General features: G+C 47.4%; 1 protein-coding gene across 1 annotated transcript in view; it reads right to left on the reverse strand.

Moving 5' to 3' along the window:
- The window catches only part of MYLK (myosin light chain kinase), a 126,320-nt gene extending 112,310 nt beyond the window's left edge, over positions 1 to 14,010 (reverse strand). Inside the window, exons 1-7 of the mRNA XM_075284714.1 lie at positions 13,919 to 14,010; positions 8,228 to 8,397; positions 4,656 to 4,863; positions 4,191 to 4,239; positions 2,655 to 2,820; positions 539 to 704; positions 43 to 61 (exon numbers count right to left, since the gene is read on the reverse strand). Coding sequence (XP_075140815.1) covers positions 43 to 61; positions 539 to 704; positions 2,655 to 2,820; positions 4,191 to 4,239; positions 4,656 to 4,863; positions 8,228 to 8,392 — 773 coding nt within the window. The 5' untranslated portion in view covers positions 8,393 to 8,397; positions 13,919 to 14,010. The remainder of the gene's footprint in view (positions 1 to 42; positions 62 to 538; positions 705 to 2,654; positions 2,821 to 4,190; positions 4,240 to 4,655; positions 4,864 to 8,227; positions 8,398 to 13,918) is intronic.
- Positions 14,011 to 17,968: the final 3,958 nt, after the last annotated feature.

Here is a 17,968-nt window from a genome sequence, read left to right on the forward strand (position 1 = left end):
CTTATAGGAAGGCAGGCGTAATATAGGAGGCGCTCTACGTACCCGTCTGTCCAGTCACATCCTGAAAGAGAGCAGAAACCTCATCAGTGAATATCCACCAGACTGACCACTGCATACAATACCCCCCAGGACACCCCCAAACCAGGAGCTTCTAGAATGGGACGTAGGTAGGGACAGGGTCATACTGGTGTCACAGGGTATGTCACCGGTATGTGGCACCCAGACCCCACACAGATCAGCTGGGTGCTAGTGGACATGCAGCACCGATCTTATACAAGTAATAGGAGTGATGCAACCGTCTCTGGGGTATTGAAGGGCCACTCCCATAACCAGAGCTGATCTGTGCAGGGTCCGGGTATCAAACCCCCACAGATGACAGTGATGACCGGTCCTATGGACTGAAACGGATCCTGTTTTTCACATTGGGATCTATGTAAAGAGATGACCATGTGGCTGCTACACAGAATAAAGCCTTGCCCTGACACCAGCGTGTAGAGATCCGGGCACCCTAGCAGAGCTCCGGCCCGCCATGACTTACCTTGTATGATCAGCTCTGCAGACGCCGCACTACTGCCGCAGCTGTTCGTCATGGTGCAGGTATACATCCCGACATCCTCTTTACACGCGCGGAGGATCTCTAGAGAGTAAACGCCGGCCTTGTCATACACGTTATATCGCTCTCCACTCTGCAGCTCAACCTCATCCTGCACGTGAATGAAACAATGCTTATACACTAGTCACACCCAGAGCTGCACACATCATTCTCCTGGTCACTTGTCTTATTACAATTCTCTCTATATTACAATGACATTTCTGATGTCTTACTCTCCAGTTATGACTAAAGCTGCAGCGTGCTCATCCTTCTGATGACACCAGTGGATTTCTAAGTTACAATACGTTTTCTGCATCAGGGGTCCGTACAATGCTGGCCGTATTACAGAAGGGTCTCGGCTATAACCAATCCAGCAGAGAGAGAGAGGGAATCGGAAATGTAAATGCAGCTCTGGCTGTGAGTCAGACACCAGGTAATGACTCCATTATAAGGGAGACGACAAGGACAAGTCCAGACACTGACACATGGCTGTGTGCGCTGCCTGCCAGAAGATGATGAATGGGTTAATTAGGGATACCGTGGGTAAGGCTGTGCCCCGAGTCTGGAGGGTGGGGGGGTCAGGGTCTGATGCTTGGGGGGGAGGCTTTGCTTAGTATGGAGGTTGGGGGCTACTATGGGGGGATGAGGCTGTGCTCAGTGTGAGGTCAGGGGCTGATGCTGGGGGATGAGACCATGCTCAGGGATCGGGGTTGAGGTTTGGGATGAGGCTGAGCTCAGGGATAGGGGTGAGGTCGGGGTTGAGGTTTGGGATGAGGCTGAGCTCAGGGATCGGGGTGAGGTCGGGGTTGAGGTTTGGGATGAGGCTGAGCTCAGGGATCGGGGTGAGGTCGGAGATTGAGGTTTGGGATGAGGCTGAGCTCAGGGTCTGGGAGTGAAGCTGAGCTCAGGGAAAGGGGTGAGGTCGGGGTTGAGGTTTGGGATGAGGCTGAGCTCAGGGTCTGGGGTTTGGGATGAGGCTGAGCTCAGGGTCTGGGGTTTGGGATGAGGCTGAGCTCAGGGTCTGGGGTTGAGGTTTGGGATGAGGCTGAGCTCAGGGTCTGGGGTTGAGGTTTGGGATGAGGCTGAGCTCAGGGTCTGGGGGTGAGGTTTGGGATGAGGCTGAGCTCAGGGTCTGGGGGTGAGGTTTGGGATGAGGCTGAGCTCAGGGTCTGGGGGTGAGGTTTGGGATGAGGCTGAGCTCAGGGTCTGGGGGTGAGGTTTGGGATGAGGCTAGGTTCGGATCTGGGCTAATGATGGTGCGGATCCTGGAGGAGGAGGGGGATGTGAAGGTCTGGTATTTCGGACTCCTTCCTCCAGATAACACGTCTGCTCTGAGATCAGTCTTGGGGCTTTACCCTTGCAGCTGCTGCCTGGCATTGAGCAGGGTGACCTGTGCCTTGTTTGCTGCTGCTTGATCCCTGAGACCCCCACCCTAGAAGCTCTGGATGAACAGTTCTGGTGCTGATGTTGTGCGTAGCTTGAGCTCAGCATCGATGATGGATCCAGGGATAAACCATTGGGCCATGCAGTAAATCTCTGCACAAGCGAGTAAGCAGAGGAGACGCTCGGGGCACATGTGACACTGACAAATGGTCCTTGGAGGAGACATGAAAAGAGCCGGAGACGTCAGAAGAAGAAAAATATTATTGTGCAGTGAGCGCCGATGTAACTTTAAGAGATCGCCAGCTCCAGTCCAAAGAAAATCTCCATCCTGACAGCGGCTTGAGCGAGGGGCGACTCTGATTTCTTATTTTTGGAAGTTTCTCAAAAAGTAAAAGGCAGAAAGAAAAGTGAAAGAAGGAGATGAGATGGAGATGGGGGGGTTATATGGGGGGGATATGGAGGGGGGTCATTAGCATCCAATTAGTCAGGAATGTTGTGTGTGACTGGAGATACAATGTATACATCTCGGCTGGTCCATGCGCAGCAGTCACTGTACACGTCTTATGTTACACCAGGTGTCGTTACAGTGTGTCAGGAGACGTCTACATTAAGAGTCTTGTATACCTACAGATATCATGGAGGGGGTGACTGACATTACCCTGAGCCCCCAGTCACTTACCTTGCTCCAGGTGGCCGCAGGCGGAGGACGTCCGGTTACCTTGAAGGAGAATCTTCCTGTCTGACCTTCTTTCACCACGACGCGACTCAGCTTAGTGACAAATTTTGGGGGACTCTCTCCCCAAATGCTTGGCCGGTTTTCTATTGGAGGGACAGCGAAAGGACTCCTGGAGGGAGAGGAGAAGGAGAAGTAAGAGACAGCGTGCCTTATGCTCCAGTCACATCCAGAGCAGCATAAGGCATCCAGCAGTCACATACTGTGTGAGAGGTGCAATGTAACCAGCCAATGCAGAATAATAGAGAGTGGTCAGCTGTGTCATCTGCTAAATACAGCTCTGGATGTGACAAGAGGATTAGGTTTCTGATGGAGTTGTGGGGGGGGGGGGGCATCAGCAATGCTGACAAATTCAGAAGAAGAGTCTACAGAATAGTGACAGCAGCTCTGGATGTGATTAGAGTATTTGACCGGATGGAGATCACAGGATAAAGAAATCCAGCTTGTACATCATGAAGCGATTAGGTTTAGTGACTGCAGCTCTGGATGTGAATGGAGTAAAAGCCAAAATACAATTATAGTCAGAAGGGAAGGAAAACCAATCCACATTAACCTCAGTGAACTACGTATCTCATCTACTGATGCGCGTGCGCCCTACTCGGGCCCTCACGTGGCCCTACAACCCTAAACATGTGACTGCCAGGAAGAACAATCAGAGGGTCCTAACAATAGGTCTGATAACAACAATGAGGGAGAAGATTTCTTGTCTTATACGCAGGCATTACTCTGCTCTGCCACTCTGGAATTTAGTTTTAGAAAAGCTGAGTGACGTTCAGAATGGTTGACTCAAAAAAGGTCGTCACCCAACTTTCCCAGTCTTCTGACTGTTCTAAGGCTGCAGGGTTGGATCATTCCATTACTAGGTAGATGTGCCGATCAGGAGTCTGGCAAATATGGCTGAACACCATAATGAGTCCTGTTATGGCAATCACCCAGCTTTCCCAGGATACTGATTGGCATATAGTGAGATGTAATACAAAGCTAAGCCAATGTGTCCTTCATGAGTCTAGGAAAGCTGCAGGGAAAACTTGTTGCATGTCACCCAGCTTTCCTAGGAGCAGATTGATTTAACACAGGCAGATGAATGTAGGATTTCCTGGAATTTTAGGATGAGGAGGCAAACAGTGAGCCAGACACTGCCTGGACCTGCGGCCCCTGAGGTGGGAGGATTAGACTGTCAGCTCTTCAGTCCTCGCTTCTATAAGTGATGTTGCCAGGAAGGTTTATCTTGGTAAGACTCCAGCAGCAACCACTAGATTGTACAGGACACATCCACCCGTGACTGTGAGATCAGATATCCCCCTCCCTGCACCCCGGGAGCTGCGGCTCTGCCATGACAGCGATTATACGGCTGGCACCGCGCTCGGCGATAATAAGGGCGAGATGTTTTCCTTGGAAGGTTAAATACGGGGAGACAAAGCCAAGGGAAATATTAAAGAACGGAGCTGTCCAGACCCAGCGCCCATCACCCTGGCGGCTCACCCCGCGCTCCTGCTGCTGGAGGGCAAGCTGTACTTCATGGCCGAGCTACCTGCAAAACAGAAGAACATACAGGAGGTCAGAGCTCAGGGCACAGAGGGATTAGAGTGCAAGCTCTCCGGGACAGGACAGCATTACAACCTTTAGAGTTTCCATCTGACAATCTGAGAATATGTGATCAAACTATTACCATGAGGAACTAACAGAGTCCCGGCTGCAGGCGGCATCTCCGATACAGGAGTCACATCAGACAATAGGAAAAGATAGAGCGACCCCCTATATAATGTGTCTATAGGACCAAACTGATGACAGGAGAGTGGCGCCCCCTGCTGGACACCAGACATTCTGCAGATTAGACATAATATTACTGTATTATATCCCGCTCTAGGTGTCGCCCTCCCATCACAGCGGACATCTCTCCTTACATGTTAGAGTCGCCCGGCAGAGAATCTTATGTAATGGACTTACCCTCCACGGTGAGCTGCACCGTCACCTGTCGCACTCCTTCCTCATTGGCCGCTTCACAGGTATATTTCCCACTGTCCTCTGCGGTGACATCTCTTATGGTAAGGCAGAAGGTCCCCCTCGTGCTCTGCTCCACCGTGCAACGCCCACCGCTCACCACCGGGTGTCCACACCTGTACCATGTGACCTGGGGGTCAGGAGAGCCCCCGACCTAAAACCAGGAGAAGAAGCAGATCAGTATGCGGAGATATATGGAGGGATATGGAGGATAACTGTCCACCAGCAGAAGAGTGAGCGCAGCTCTGGAGTATAATACAGGATAAGCAATGTAATGTATGTACACAGTGACTGCACCAGCAGAATAGTGAGCGCAGCTCTGGGGTATAATACAGGATAAGTAATGTAATGTATGTACACAGTGACTGCACCAGCAGAATAGTGAGCACAGCTCTGGGGTATAATACAGGATAAGTAATGTAATGTATGTACACAGTGACTGTACCAGCAGAATAGTGAGCGCAGCTCTGGAGTATAATACAGGATAAGTAATGTAATGTATGTACACAGTGACTGTACCAGCAGAATAGTGAGCGCAGCTCTGGAGTATAATACAGGATAAGTAATGTAATGTATATACACAGTGACTGCACCAGCAGAATAGTGAGCGCAGCTCTGGAGTATAATACAGGATAAGTAATGTAATGTATGTACACAGTGACTGTACCAGCAGAATAGTGAGCGCAGCTCTGGAGTATAATACAGGATAAGTAATGTAATGTATGTACACAGTGACTGTACAAGCAGAATAGTGAGCGCAGCTCTGGGGTATAATACAGGATAAGTAATGTAATGTATGTACACAGTGACTGCACCAGCAGAATAGTGAGCGCAGCTCTGGAGTATAATACAGGATAAGTAATGTAATGTATGTACACAGTGACTGTACCAGCAGAATAGTGAGCGCAGCTCTGGAGTATAATACAGGATAAGTAATGTAATGTATGTATACAGTGACCAGCAGCATAGTGAGCGCAGCTCTGGAGTGAGCCGCTTGCTGCTTGTTGTTGGCAGTGCCTCGTTTCGCCTGATGTGCCCTCCAGTCCACCCATATGAAGCCGTACACAGGCATTGTTTGACTCAGTGACCCGGCTGTAACCATCGAGGCGGCTTCCTGACAGTCAGGGAAACCATTTCCCTTCTGTACTATCAACTACTCCCAGGAACGCGGCGGCCCGGGCCATGTGTGTTTATCACCGTCTGTTCTCCGATATATAAAACATCAAGGACCATTAAGGGCACAAATATCATGAGAACATTATGTGCTCGGGGTCGCTCCCTGCTCCAGTGCAACGTTCCCAAACAGGAAGATCTCCTGGACAGTCAGGGTAACCTTTACGTTCCGAGGCCCTGTATGGCAGTACATGAGATTGGGAGGCAGTGTAACATGGGTACAGTATGGCGGTATTATTTGGTAGTAGTCATGTACATTGGAAGGCCTTAATACTTGTCCTACTATGTGGAGACTGTCTAACACTATTGTGGGGGGACAATGTATTTGGGGGGTATATTCCATCCACATGGAGGTCCTCCAGCCTACAATACAGATTAGTAAAGCTGCGGCATTCATCTCACGTAGGCTTGTCTAAACTGAACAGATCCTTTTACAAATGGCTCCTAAATGGATCCTGTCAGTGCTCATCCTGAGCCTCCTGCTGCATTAACACCCCGGAGGAGCAGAGAGGATCCAAGTGCACAGGGAAGCCTTCATCTTGGCGCTTTCTCCAGAGCGCTCTTTACAGCTTCTCACTTTGCGGCACTCATTCCTTCTTCCTTTTGGAGAAATTTCACCTCGGAAAGACATTTCGGAGCAAATCTTCTGTCTAGCCTTTTGCATATCTGTCGACTAGAAGAAGCCAAGAAGCCGGGAATACTTCTATACCATGTGAACAGTCCACAGATGAACAGCTGCAGTCAGTTTGGACGAGACTGTAAATCCCCCCAAAAGAAAAAAAACCTGGCAATAATTCACCTATATGATGGCAGAGCGATGCCGATGTGTGACTGAGCTCAGCGCCCCCCGCAGGTCAGCAGGACGATCACAACCTATTACATCACCATGCTCACTCTGGATTGGTTTCATAGTTTTGTTCATCCTGCGCTTCCTGGTTCATGAACCAAATGTCAGATATAAACTAAAAACTGATACACAGGGAATACATTATGTATATACCTGGAGGCAGAGGTCCCCACCGATGTATATGTGAAACAAGCCCAAATAGTGACAGGTTAAGGATGAAGCAGGGGATTAATGGGATCCTTCTTCTGTGGTGTCCAATTTAGATTGTCAGCTCCTAAGGTGAGCAATGACTGGTCTCCATTCATCGGTCTATTGCATAACGTAGAGAAGGAAGGCTGCAGACTGTCAGCTCTTGTGGTGATGATTCCTCCCCCCCCCCCCATCCCCTTCAGTGGTCCGCACACTGTCAGCTATTGTGGTGGGTTGTAGCAGATGATTTCCCCCTCCCCCCTTCAGTGGTCTGCAGACTGTCAGCTCTTGTGGTGAGGATTCCTCCCCCCCCCAATCACCTTCAGTGGTCCGCAGACTGTCAGCTCTTGTGGTGATGATTTCCCTCCCGTGGTCCACAGACTGTCAGCTCTTGTGGTGATGATTTCCCTCCCGTGGTCCACAGACTGTCAGCTCTTGTGGTGATGATTTCCCTCCCGTGGTCCACAGACTGTCAGCTCTTGTGCTGATGATTTCCCTCCCCCCATCACCTTCAGTGGTCCGCAGACTGTCAGCTCTTGTGATGATGATTTCCCTCCCCCCTCCCCACTTCAGTGGTCCGCAGACTGTCAGCTCTTGTGGTGATGATTTCCCTCCCCCCTCCCCACTTCAGTGGTCCGCAGACTGTCAGCTCTTGTGGCGAGTTGCAGATTCCCCTTCTTTGGTCTATTATATTATATAATGCCGCTATCGCTTTATAAGGTGACGTGACAGGTGATAAATCCTCGCACATTCCTGGATGGCGGCCCCTTCACTTAATATCTGGAAAGTTGGAGCCCGGACAGTAGGCAGGATTTCCAGTCATTACGCAACGCCCGGCCTGCAGACGACGAGTGAACTTGGCTGATGGCGCAGATTCTGATCGCCAAAGAGAATGTCTCATGTATCACGTCATCAACCTGAAGATTAACCTGCTGAGCGGAGGAGAGCGAGCGAAACTGCCCCAGATACAACGTAAGGACCAGCAGCGGGAGGCAGCAAAGCCCTCTAACATGATGGCGGATAATCCGCAGACGTTACAGAATCTGGAGGGGCAGGAACGGGATGCGGCAGCCACAGTGACAGATTCGGTGCTGAACTTATATTTTTGTCTTCTGATTATCTTGATGGTTTATGGACTATCTGATAATCCGCACCTGTTATACTGCACGTCAGCCATGACAGAGGTCTCAGTAATACGGGGGCGCTCAGAGGAGTGCCAGCAAGAGCCAAACAATGCCAACCCTGTGAACACGTCATCCCCCAATGGCCGGACACTCTGCACCCGTGTAAGGTGTACGCAGAATCCTACCTTGCCATCGATCCTGGCCGTGCTCCCCACAGAGACGCGGCTGTTCCTTGGGGGCAGGATAAATGCTGGAGCTGCTCGGGGGAGGATGGAGGTCAGGCAGGGGGACTTCCCAATCATAGGGGTCTTAGCAATATTCGGGCTTGAAGCTAGCCTCACATCCGCCATACTGACTGCAGGAAAGGAAAAAAAACCTGAGATTAGTAACAGCGCACAGAAGGTTCAGCAGGAGGAGCAGCAGAGGGACATGGAGGGACTGAGGGGGTTGGCACAGGTCAGTGTGTGACAGGGGAGGAGGGGGTGTATGGCCCCTTGTGCACAACTGAGTCCGTGAACCCATTCATTCCAATGGCTCCATGCACATGTGCTGATTTTACAGATCCGTGTGGGGGTCATACAATGAAGCCACAAACATGGAGCCCGACCTATTCCTGAGGCTGTGGAGTACACACGATGCCTAAATCTAAGTGTCATCCGTCCTGTGTGTCACAGACCCCTGTGGACCATACAGATGTGTGCATGAAACCTTATGGACGAAGCAGCGGCGTGTGTGAGGGACCGAGGAGGGAATCCTAAAGGCTGGAACAGGGGACCGTGCGCCCCAGCTAAACCCTCTTATCTGGGACTGTCTGTGACAGGGGGGTGAGCCCGATCTGCTCCTAATAGTCATATAGACCTGCAGAGCACACAAGCCAACGTGACAACCTCACACCTTCCCTCTGACAACAGCGAGGGGCGCGGGACGGGCAGGAATCTCTTCTGCAGATGCCGGGATGTGGCAGCAACTACTCATTATACAGAAAAAGAACAAAAATCCTGAGTGTTCAGCCAGAAGACCCGAGACCTGTCCAAATACTGAAACTACAGCGAGATCAGAGCGAGGACGTGTGCAGCGAGCGCGGGGGAGGCGGAGTCACAAGACGCAAACCGATCTATAGGAAAAGATGAGGAGAAGAAAGTGCAAGAAGAATAAAATAGTCAATATATCACCGGAGTGCAGAACTCTACCACGTGTGATACTGTATACTGAGCGGTGTATCTAATCCTAGCCTGTGTGATACTATATACTGAGCTGTATCTAATCCTAGCCTGTGTGATACTGTATACTGAGCGGTGTATCTAATCCTAGCCTGTGTGATACTGTATACTGAGCTGTGTATCTAATCCTATCCTGTGTGATACTGTATACTGAGCTGTATCTAATCCTATCCTGTGTGATACTGTATACTGAGCTGTATCTAATCCTATCCTGTGTGATACTGTATACTGAGCTGTATCTAATCCTATCCTGTGTGATACTGTATACTGAGCTGTGTATCTAATCCTAGCCTGTGTGATACTGTATACTGAGCTGTATCTAATCCTAGCCTGTGTGATACTGTATACTGAGCTGTATCTAATCCTGTGTGATACTATATACTGAGCTGTGTATCTAATCCTATCCTGTGTGATACTGTATACTGAGCTGTATCTAATCCTATCCTGTGTGATACTGTATACTGAGCTGTGTATCTAATCCTATCCTGTGTGATACTGTATACTGAGCTGTGTATCTAATCCTATCCTGTGTGATACTGTATACTGAGCTGTGTATCTAATCCTATCCTGTGTGATACTGTATACTGAGCTGTGTATCTAATCCTATCCTGTGTGATACTGTATACTGAGCTGTACCTAATCCTCTCCTGTGTGATACTGTATACTGAGCTGTGTATCTAATCCTATCCCGTGTGATACTGTATACTGAGCCGTGTATCTAATCCTATCCCGTGTGATACTGTATACTGAGCCGTGTATCTAATCCTATCCCGTGTGATACTGTATACTGAGCTGTGTATCTAATCCTATCCTGTGTGATACTGTATACTGAGCTGTATCTAATCCTATCCTGTGTGATACTATATACTGAGCGGTGTATCTAATCCTACCCTGTGTGATACTGTATACTGAGCTGTATCTAATCCTATCCCGTGTGATACTGTATACTGAGCGGTGTATCTAATCCTATCCTGTGTGATACTGTATACTGAGCGGTGTATCTAATCCTATCCTGTGTGATACTGTATACTGAGCTGTATCTAATCCTATCCTGTGTGATACTGTATACTGAGCGGTGTATCTAATCCTATCCCGTGTGATACTGTATACTGTGCTGTATCTAATCCTATCCCGTGTGATACTGTATACTGAGCTGTGTATCTAATCCTATCCCGTGTGATACTGTATACTGAGCCGTGTATCTAATCCTATCCTGTGTGATACTGTATACTGAGCTGTGTATCTAATCCTATCCTGTGTGATACTGTATACTGAGCTGTATCTAATCCTCTCCTGTGTGATACTGTATACTGAGCCGTGTATCTAATCCTATCCTGTGTGATACTGTATACTGAGCCGTGTATCTAATCCTATCCCGTGTGATACTGTATACTGAGCCGTGTATCTAATCCTATCCCGTGTGATACTGTATACTGAGCCGTGTATCTAATCCTATCCCGTGTGATACTGTATACTGAGCCGTGTATCTAATCCTATCCCGTGTGATACTGTATACTGAGCGGTGTATCTAATCCTATCCTGTGTGATACTGTATACTGAGCTGTATCTAATCCTATCCTGTGTGATACTGTATACTGAGCGGTGTATCTAATCCTATCCTGTGTGATACTGTATACTGAGCTGTATCTAATCCTATCCCGTGTGATACTGTATACTGAGCGGTGTATCTAATCCTATCCCGTGTGATACTGTATACTGAGCGGTGTATCTAATCCTATCCTGTGTGATACTGTATACTGAGCTGTATCTAATCCTATCCTGTGTGATACTGTATACTGAGCTGTGTATCTAATCCTATCCTGTGTGATACTGTATACTGAGCTGTGTATCTAATCCTATCCTGTGTGATACTGTATACTGAGCTGTATCTAATCCTATCCTGTGTGATACTGTATACTGAGCTGTGTCTAATCCTATCCTGTGTGATACTGTATACTGAGCTGTGTATCTAATCCTATCCTGTGTGATACTGTATACTGAGCTGTATCTAATCCTATCCTGTGTGATACTGTATACTGAGCTGTGTATCTAATCCTATCCCGTGTGATACTGTATACTGAGCTGTGTATCTAATCCTATCCTGTGTGATACTGTATACTGAGCGGTGTATCTAATCCTATCCCGTGTGATACTGTATACTGAGCTGTATCTAATCCTATCCCGTGTGATACTGTATACTGAGCGGTGTATCTAATCCTATCCCGTGTGATACTGTATACTGAGCGGTGTATCTAATCCTATCCCGTGTGATACTGTATACTGAGCGGTGTATCTAATCCTATCCCGTGTGATACTGTATACTGAGCCGTGTATCTAATCCTATCCCGTGTGATACTGTATACTGAGCCGTGTATCTAATCCTATCCCGTGTGATACTGTATACTGAGCCGTGTATCTAATCCTATCCTGTGTGATACTGTATACTGAGCGGTGTATCTAATCCTATCCTGTGTGATACTGTATACTGAGCTGTATCTAATCCTATCCTGTGTGATACTGTATACTGAGCTGTATCTAATCCTCTCCTGTGTGATACTGTATACTGAGCCGTGTATCTAATCCTATCCCGTGTGATACTGTATACTGAGCCGTGTATCTAATCCTATCCCGTGTGATACTGTATACTGAGCCGTGTATCTAATCCTATCCCGTGTGATACTGTATACTGAGCCGTGTATCTAATCCTATCCTGTGTGATACTGTATACTGAGCTGTATCTAATCCTATCCTGTGTGATACTGTATACTGTGCTGTATCTAATCCTATCCTGTGTGATACTGTATACTGAGCTGTGTATCTAATCCTATCCCGTGTGATACTGTATACTGAGCTGTGTATCTAATCCTATCCCGTGTGATACTGTATACTAAGCTGTGTATCTAATCCTATCCCGTGTGATACTGTATACTGAGCCGTGTATCTAATCCTATCCCGTGTGATACTGTATACTGAGCCGTGTATCTAATCCTATCCCGTGTGATACTGTATACTGAGCTGTGTATCTAATCCTATCCTGTGTGATACTGTATACTGAACTGTATCTAATCCTGTTGTGTGATACTGTATACTGAGCTGTGTATCTAATCCTGTGTGATACTGTATACTGAGCTGTGTATCTAATCCTATCCTCTGTGATACTGTATACTGAGCTGTGTATCTAATCCTCTCCTGTGTGATACTGTATACTGAGCGGTGTATCTAATCCTATCCTGTGTGATACTGTATACTGAGCTGTGTATCTAATCCTATCCTGTGTGATACTGTATACTGAGCTGTGTATCTAATCTTATCCTGTGTGATACTGTATACTGAGCTGTGTATCTAATCTTATCCTGCGTGATACTGACTACTGAGTTGCTGTATCTAAGCCTCATGTTTGGCACAGGTATCACACAGCCTCATCTGACTTTTTTCCCTCTCATTTGCTGGGTCTTTCTTTATTATTAATATTCCCCTTTGTGGCCGTCCCTTTAAATAAAAGGCCCCTCCCCCTTAACCCTTCCATGGCCGGGCACTACAGCCTTGTCCTGCAATCTTGTAAATTTCACATCTTTCTGTTTTGGTAAAAAGTCTGTAAATATTTTACTAGGAAAATCAGAAATTTCCTCATTGAGGTCAAAAGTCGTCTGATGGTCCCTGGATATCGAAAAAAAATACCTGCAAAGGGAACGGCGAAAAGGGGGTAAAGGGCGGAGCCTGCAGCGACACCTGTATATAACATCATCATATTCTTAATGGGGAGGGGCGGGGGCAGCACCAGCATGAGGCCAAACCTGAGCACCTGGCGCAGCAGAGATATCGTAAAGCTTTCATGTCCCCGATGTCCGTATACCCGGCCGCCGTATACCCCTGACCTCACAGAGGATTGTCTGGATAGAAGGGGGATCAGCCTGTTACATAGCAGCAGATCCTCTCACCCCAGGCCGGGTGTAATAAGGGTTAACGTCCGATCAGCTGCAGGTTTTCTGTTCATTGCCAAAATAAATGTTTTTTTCATGTGAAATTTGCGGGTAAGTGCGAGCAGGTGGGACGCAGGAATGTCAGCGCGAGAGCGGACGCGTCATCTGCAAACTCATCCCAGGTCTGAAGAGGAGCGGCTCAGCCCGCGCCAAACCTCAGATGCGGCTCATTGAGGTCCCTGGCCGGACATCTGGAAAAGAGCGAGGAAACCTGGAGACAGCGCTCAGAGAAGCTGAAAATGTGGGGAATGTGGAGGGGGGAGGCCGAGCCGAGGAGAGGAGGGGTCACTAACTGCAGCAACCAAGCATCAGCAGCACAGGTAGAGGATTTATCTCACAGCAGCGCGTCCCCATCTGTCCTCCATGGGATGGCTCTTAATATATTACCTATACATTGGGACCTCAGGCCCTTTCCCATACTTTACCCTGCAGCTCTGCTCTGTTTTTCTCCATACCCATAGAGCTGTTGTAGAGACTAAAGCAAGCACTGGTAACATGGCCACCGCAACGTGCACCAGGATGATCAATGTTTGGCTTCATTCTCCCCTCCCCCCACTAGCACCCATCCAGACTGAGGGCGACATGCAGATAACGCCCCGTACAGCAGGAGCGTCACCACAACTCTAAAGCTTAAGTCACAACAATTTCAGGATCTGCCAAACCACAAACCTCTCACCTGAGCGCTGCTGTGGAGACAATTGTTACAGGGAGATCAGTCGTCTACGGGAAACACCGACCACTCGCCGCTATCAGATATCCTGCACCTGAAACGAGAGAAAAGTGACGGCGAAACGTCATCGACTGATCCGAGAGATCCCACTGGCCTTGCACAGGCATACACACACAGATATATATACACATTATAGAATATACATTCACATGGCACAAGTGTCAGACTGATCAAGTCTCAGGCAGATATGTAATTACAAGTGTGCTCCGATTAGACACTGGAGCTACTTTTGGGTAGTGTACCTCTAGGTGAGAGCTTGTACCTCAAATGACATTTTGCCCAGACTTTGAGAGAGGACGCGCCATTGGACGAGGAGAAGCGGGTGATTTGCCCCATCTAGGCTGTTGTGTCCTCAGTGTTAGGAGATGTTGGGACCGGTAGTCACGTTACGACACACACACAGCAACGAGGAATCCAGGATTTGTCAGATTGGGGTACAGCGCCTCCGGCCAATCTCTTCCATATATCATCATTACATTCACAAAGCTTCACTCTATTACAACAATGTAATGTTCCTGTAAGTCTGTGTATATACGTATTATTATCATCACTACACTCTCTATTGCCCATGTGACCGTCCGGTGACCGCCATCTGTACATAGAAGATGAAGGTGGTCCTGGCGCTGCCAGCAGTCATTACACCGGAGTCCCCGGGAGCTCTGATAGAGCCACCATTGTGTTTCCAGGGGCCCAGGCTCCTTCATTTGTCCTATTTTGGATTTAAAGGAGAAATTTGCAATTAGAAGACCCTGGGGACAGAGGCACGGGCAGGCTTCCCAGCTATACATTACGTTAATAGTGCCTTTTATTCTGCTCCAATTTGTGCAACAATCAAAATTCTGCACGGACAAGATGCTGCCAACTGGCTGCAGATGTAGCAGAGGTAAGCAAGTACAGGGCTGGAGCTGCTGTGCGATGGCAGATTGTGTACACAATGTCCCCACAAGCAAAAATAACCCGCAGCAAATAGAAATCACCGCAGCTGCCCCGTCTGCTGCCAAAGTGTCTATTACAGTGGGTAAAGCAGGGTGAAAAGCAACATGGCCACCACTTCAGCTACCCACACAGAGCTGCACCCAGCTTTCCTAGATGACAGAACGTACAATCTCTACAATGACAGACATAACCGCTCAGGAATCTAGGAAAGGTGGGTGACAAATGTCTATGGGAGCTGGGGTATATCACTTATCACCCAGCTTTCCTATGAGCAGATAGCGGCATGGAAACACACTGGGGAGTTCTTGATTTGGGGAAAAAATAAAAAACATTTCTAAATACCCCAGTGAATGTGAATACTGACCAGAGCGTAAATCTGCGGGGAGGTGAACGGCCTGAACTCCAGACGGACGCGTCCCCGCACCGACACACTGTAACTGATAATATGCTACAGGTCACTAGTTACACCAGTGCTTCCAGCCTTCTCAGACTAGGGGACCCCCAACAAAATAATAATATTTACCCAAAGACAAAAAACCTCCTAAGAACACAAATAACATTGGAAGAAGGCGTGTGATCATCCTCCCAAACAGAGCGCCCCCGACAGGCCTCCAAGGCAACCCTGTTGGGAATTGTTGGTCTAGGCTGATACACTGTAACAAATCCTCTGCTGTGAGGAGTCTGAGGTCTATGGAGATTTCGGCTTCAGCCAGTTGCAGAACTTTATACACTGTAATGGGGAAATGTCCAAACCAGACGCGACGCACAGCGCCAGATCCATCAGAGTCTCACACAGTTTGATAAACCCGTCGCAGTATTACACCGTCTGCTCTAACTGAGGCCGAACAACACGTACAATTGTATAAAACAGCAAAAAAAGCTGGGACAACACCACCAAGACCTGACCGGGCTAACATTAGTCAGAGATACACAAACTAGAAATCACCTGGAGAAAAAGATACAAAAACACCAGTCACTGTGTACATACATTACATTACTTATCCTGTATTATACCCCAGAGCTGCGCTCACTATTCTGCTGGTACAGTCACTGTGTACATACATTACATTACTTATCCTGTATTATACTCCAGAGCTGCGCACACTATTCTGCTGGTGCAGTCACTGTGTGCATACATTACATTACTTATCCTGTATTATACTCCAGAGCTGCGCTCACTATTCTGCTGGTACAGTCACTGTGTACATACATTACTTATCCTGTATTATACTCCAGAGCTGCGCTCACTATTCTGCTGGTACAGTCACTGTGTACATACATTACATTACTTATCCTGTATTATACTCCAGAGCTGCGCTCACTATTCTGCTGGTACAGTCACTGTGTACATACATTACATTACTTATCCTGTATTATACCCCAGAGCTGCGCTCACTATTCTGCTGGTACAGTCACTGTGTACATACATTACATTACTTATCCTGTATTATACTCCAGAGCTGCGCTCACTATTCTGCTGGTACAGTCACTGTGTACATACATTACATTACTTATCCTGTATTATACCCCAGAGCTGCGCTCACTATTCTGCTGGTGCAGTCACTGTGTACATACATTACATTACTTATCCTGTATTATACTCCAGAGCTGCGCTCACTATTCTGCTGGTGCAGTCACTGTGTACATACATTACATTACTTATCCTGTATTATACTCCAGAGCTGCGCTCACTATTCTGCTGGTACAGTCACTGTGTACATACATTACATTACTTATCCTGTATTATACTCCAGAGCTGCGCTCACTATTCTGCTGGTACAGTCACTGTGTACATACATTACATTACTTATCCTGTATTATACTCCAGAGCTGCGCTCACTATTCTGCTGGTACAGTCACTGTGTACATACATTACATTACTTATCCTGTATTATACTCCAGAGCTGCGCTCACTATTCTGCTGGTACAGTCACTGTGTACATACATTACATTACTTATCCTGTATTATACCCCAGAGCTGCGCTCACTATTCTGCTGGTACAGTCACTGTGTACATACATTACATTACTTATCCTGTATTATACCCCAGAGCTGCGCTCACTATTCTGCTGGTACAGTCACTGTGTACATACATTACATTACTTATCCTGTATTATACCCCAGAGCTGCGCTCACTATTCTGCTGGTACAGTCACTGTGTACATACATTACATTACTTATCCTGTATTATACTCCAGAGCTGCGCTCACTATTCTGCTGGTACAGTCACTGTGTACATACATTACATTACTTATCCTGTATTATACTCCAGAGCTGCGCTCACTATTCTGCTGGTACAGTCACTGTGTACATACATTACTTATCCTGTATTATACTCCAGAGCTGCGCTCACTATTCTGCTGGTGCAGTCACTGTGTACATACATTACATTACTTATCCTGTATTATACCCCAGAGCTGCGCTCACTATTCTGCTGGTGCAGTCACTGTGTACATACATGACATTACTTATCCTGTATTATACTCCAGAGCTGCGCTCACTATTCTGCTGGTGCAGTCACTGTGTACATACATTACATTACTTATCCTGTATTATACCCCAGAGCTGCACTCACTATTCTGCTGGTACAGTCACTGTATACATACATTACATTACTTATCCTGTATTATACTCCAGAGCTGCGCTCACTATTCTGCTGGTACAGTCACTGTGTACATACATTACTTATCCTGTATTATACCCCAGAGCTGCGCTCACTATTCTGCTGGTACAGTCACTGTGTACATACATTACATTACTTATCCTGTATTATACTCCAGAGCTGCGCTCACTATTCTGCTGGTGCAGTTACTGTGTACATACATTACATTACTTATCCTGTATTCTACTCCAGAGCTGCACTCACTATTCTGCTGGTACAGTCACTGTATACATACATTACATTACTTATCCTGTATTATACCCCAGAGCTGCGCTCACTATTCTGCTGGAGCAGTCACTGTGTACATACATTACATTACTTATCCTGTATTATACTCCAGAGCTGCGCTCACTATTCTGCTGGTACAGTCACTGTGTACATACATTACATTACTTATC

Source organism: Leptodactylus fuscus, chromosome 8 (genome assembly GCF_031893055.1).
Source record: "Leptodactylus fuscus isolate aLepFus1 chromosome 8, aLepFus1.hap2, whole genome shotgun sequence".
NCBI lineage: Eukaryota > Metazoa > Chordata > Amphibia > Anura > Leptodactylidae > Leptodactylus > Leptodactylus fuscus.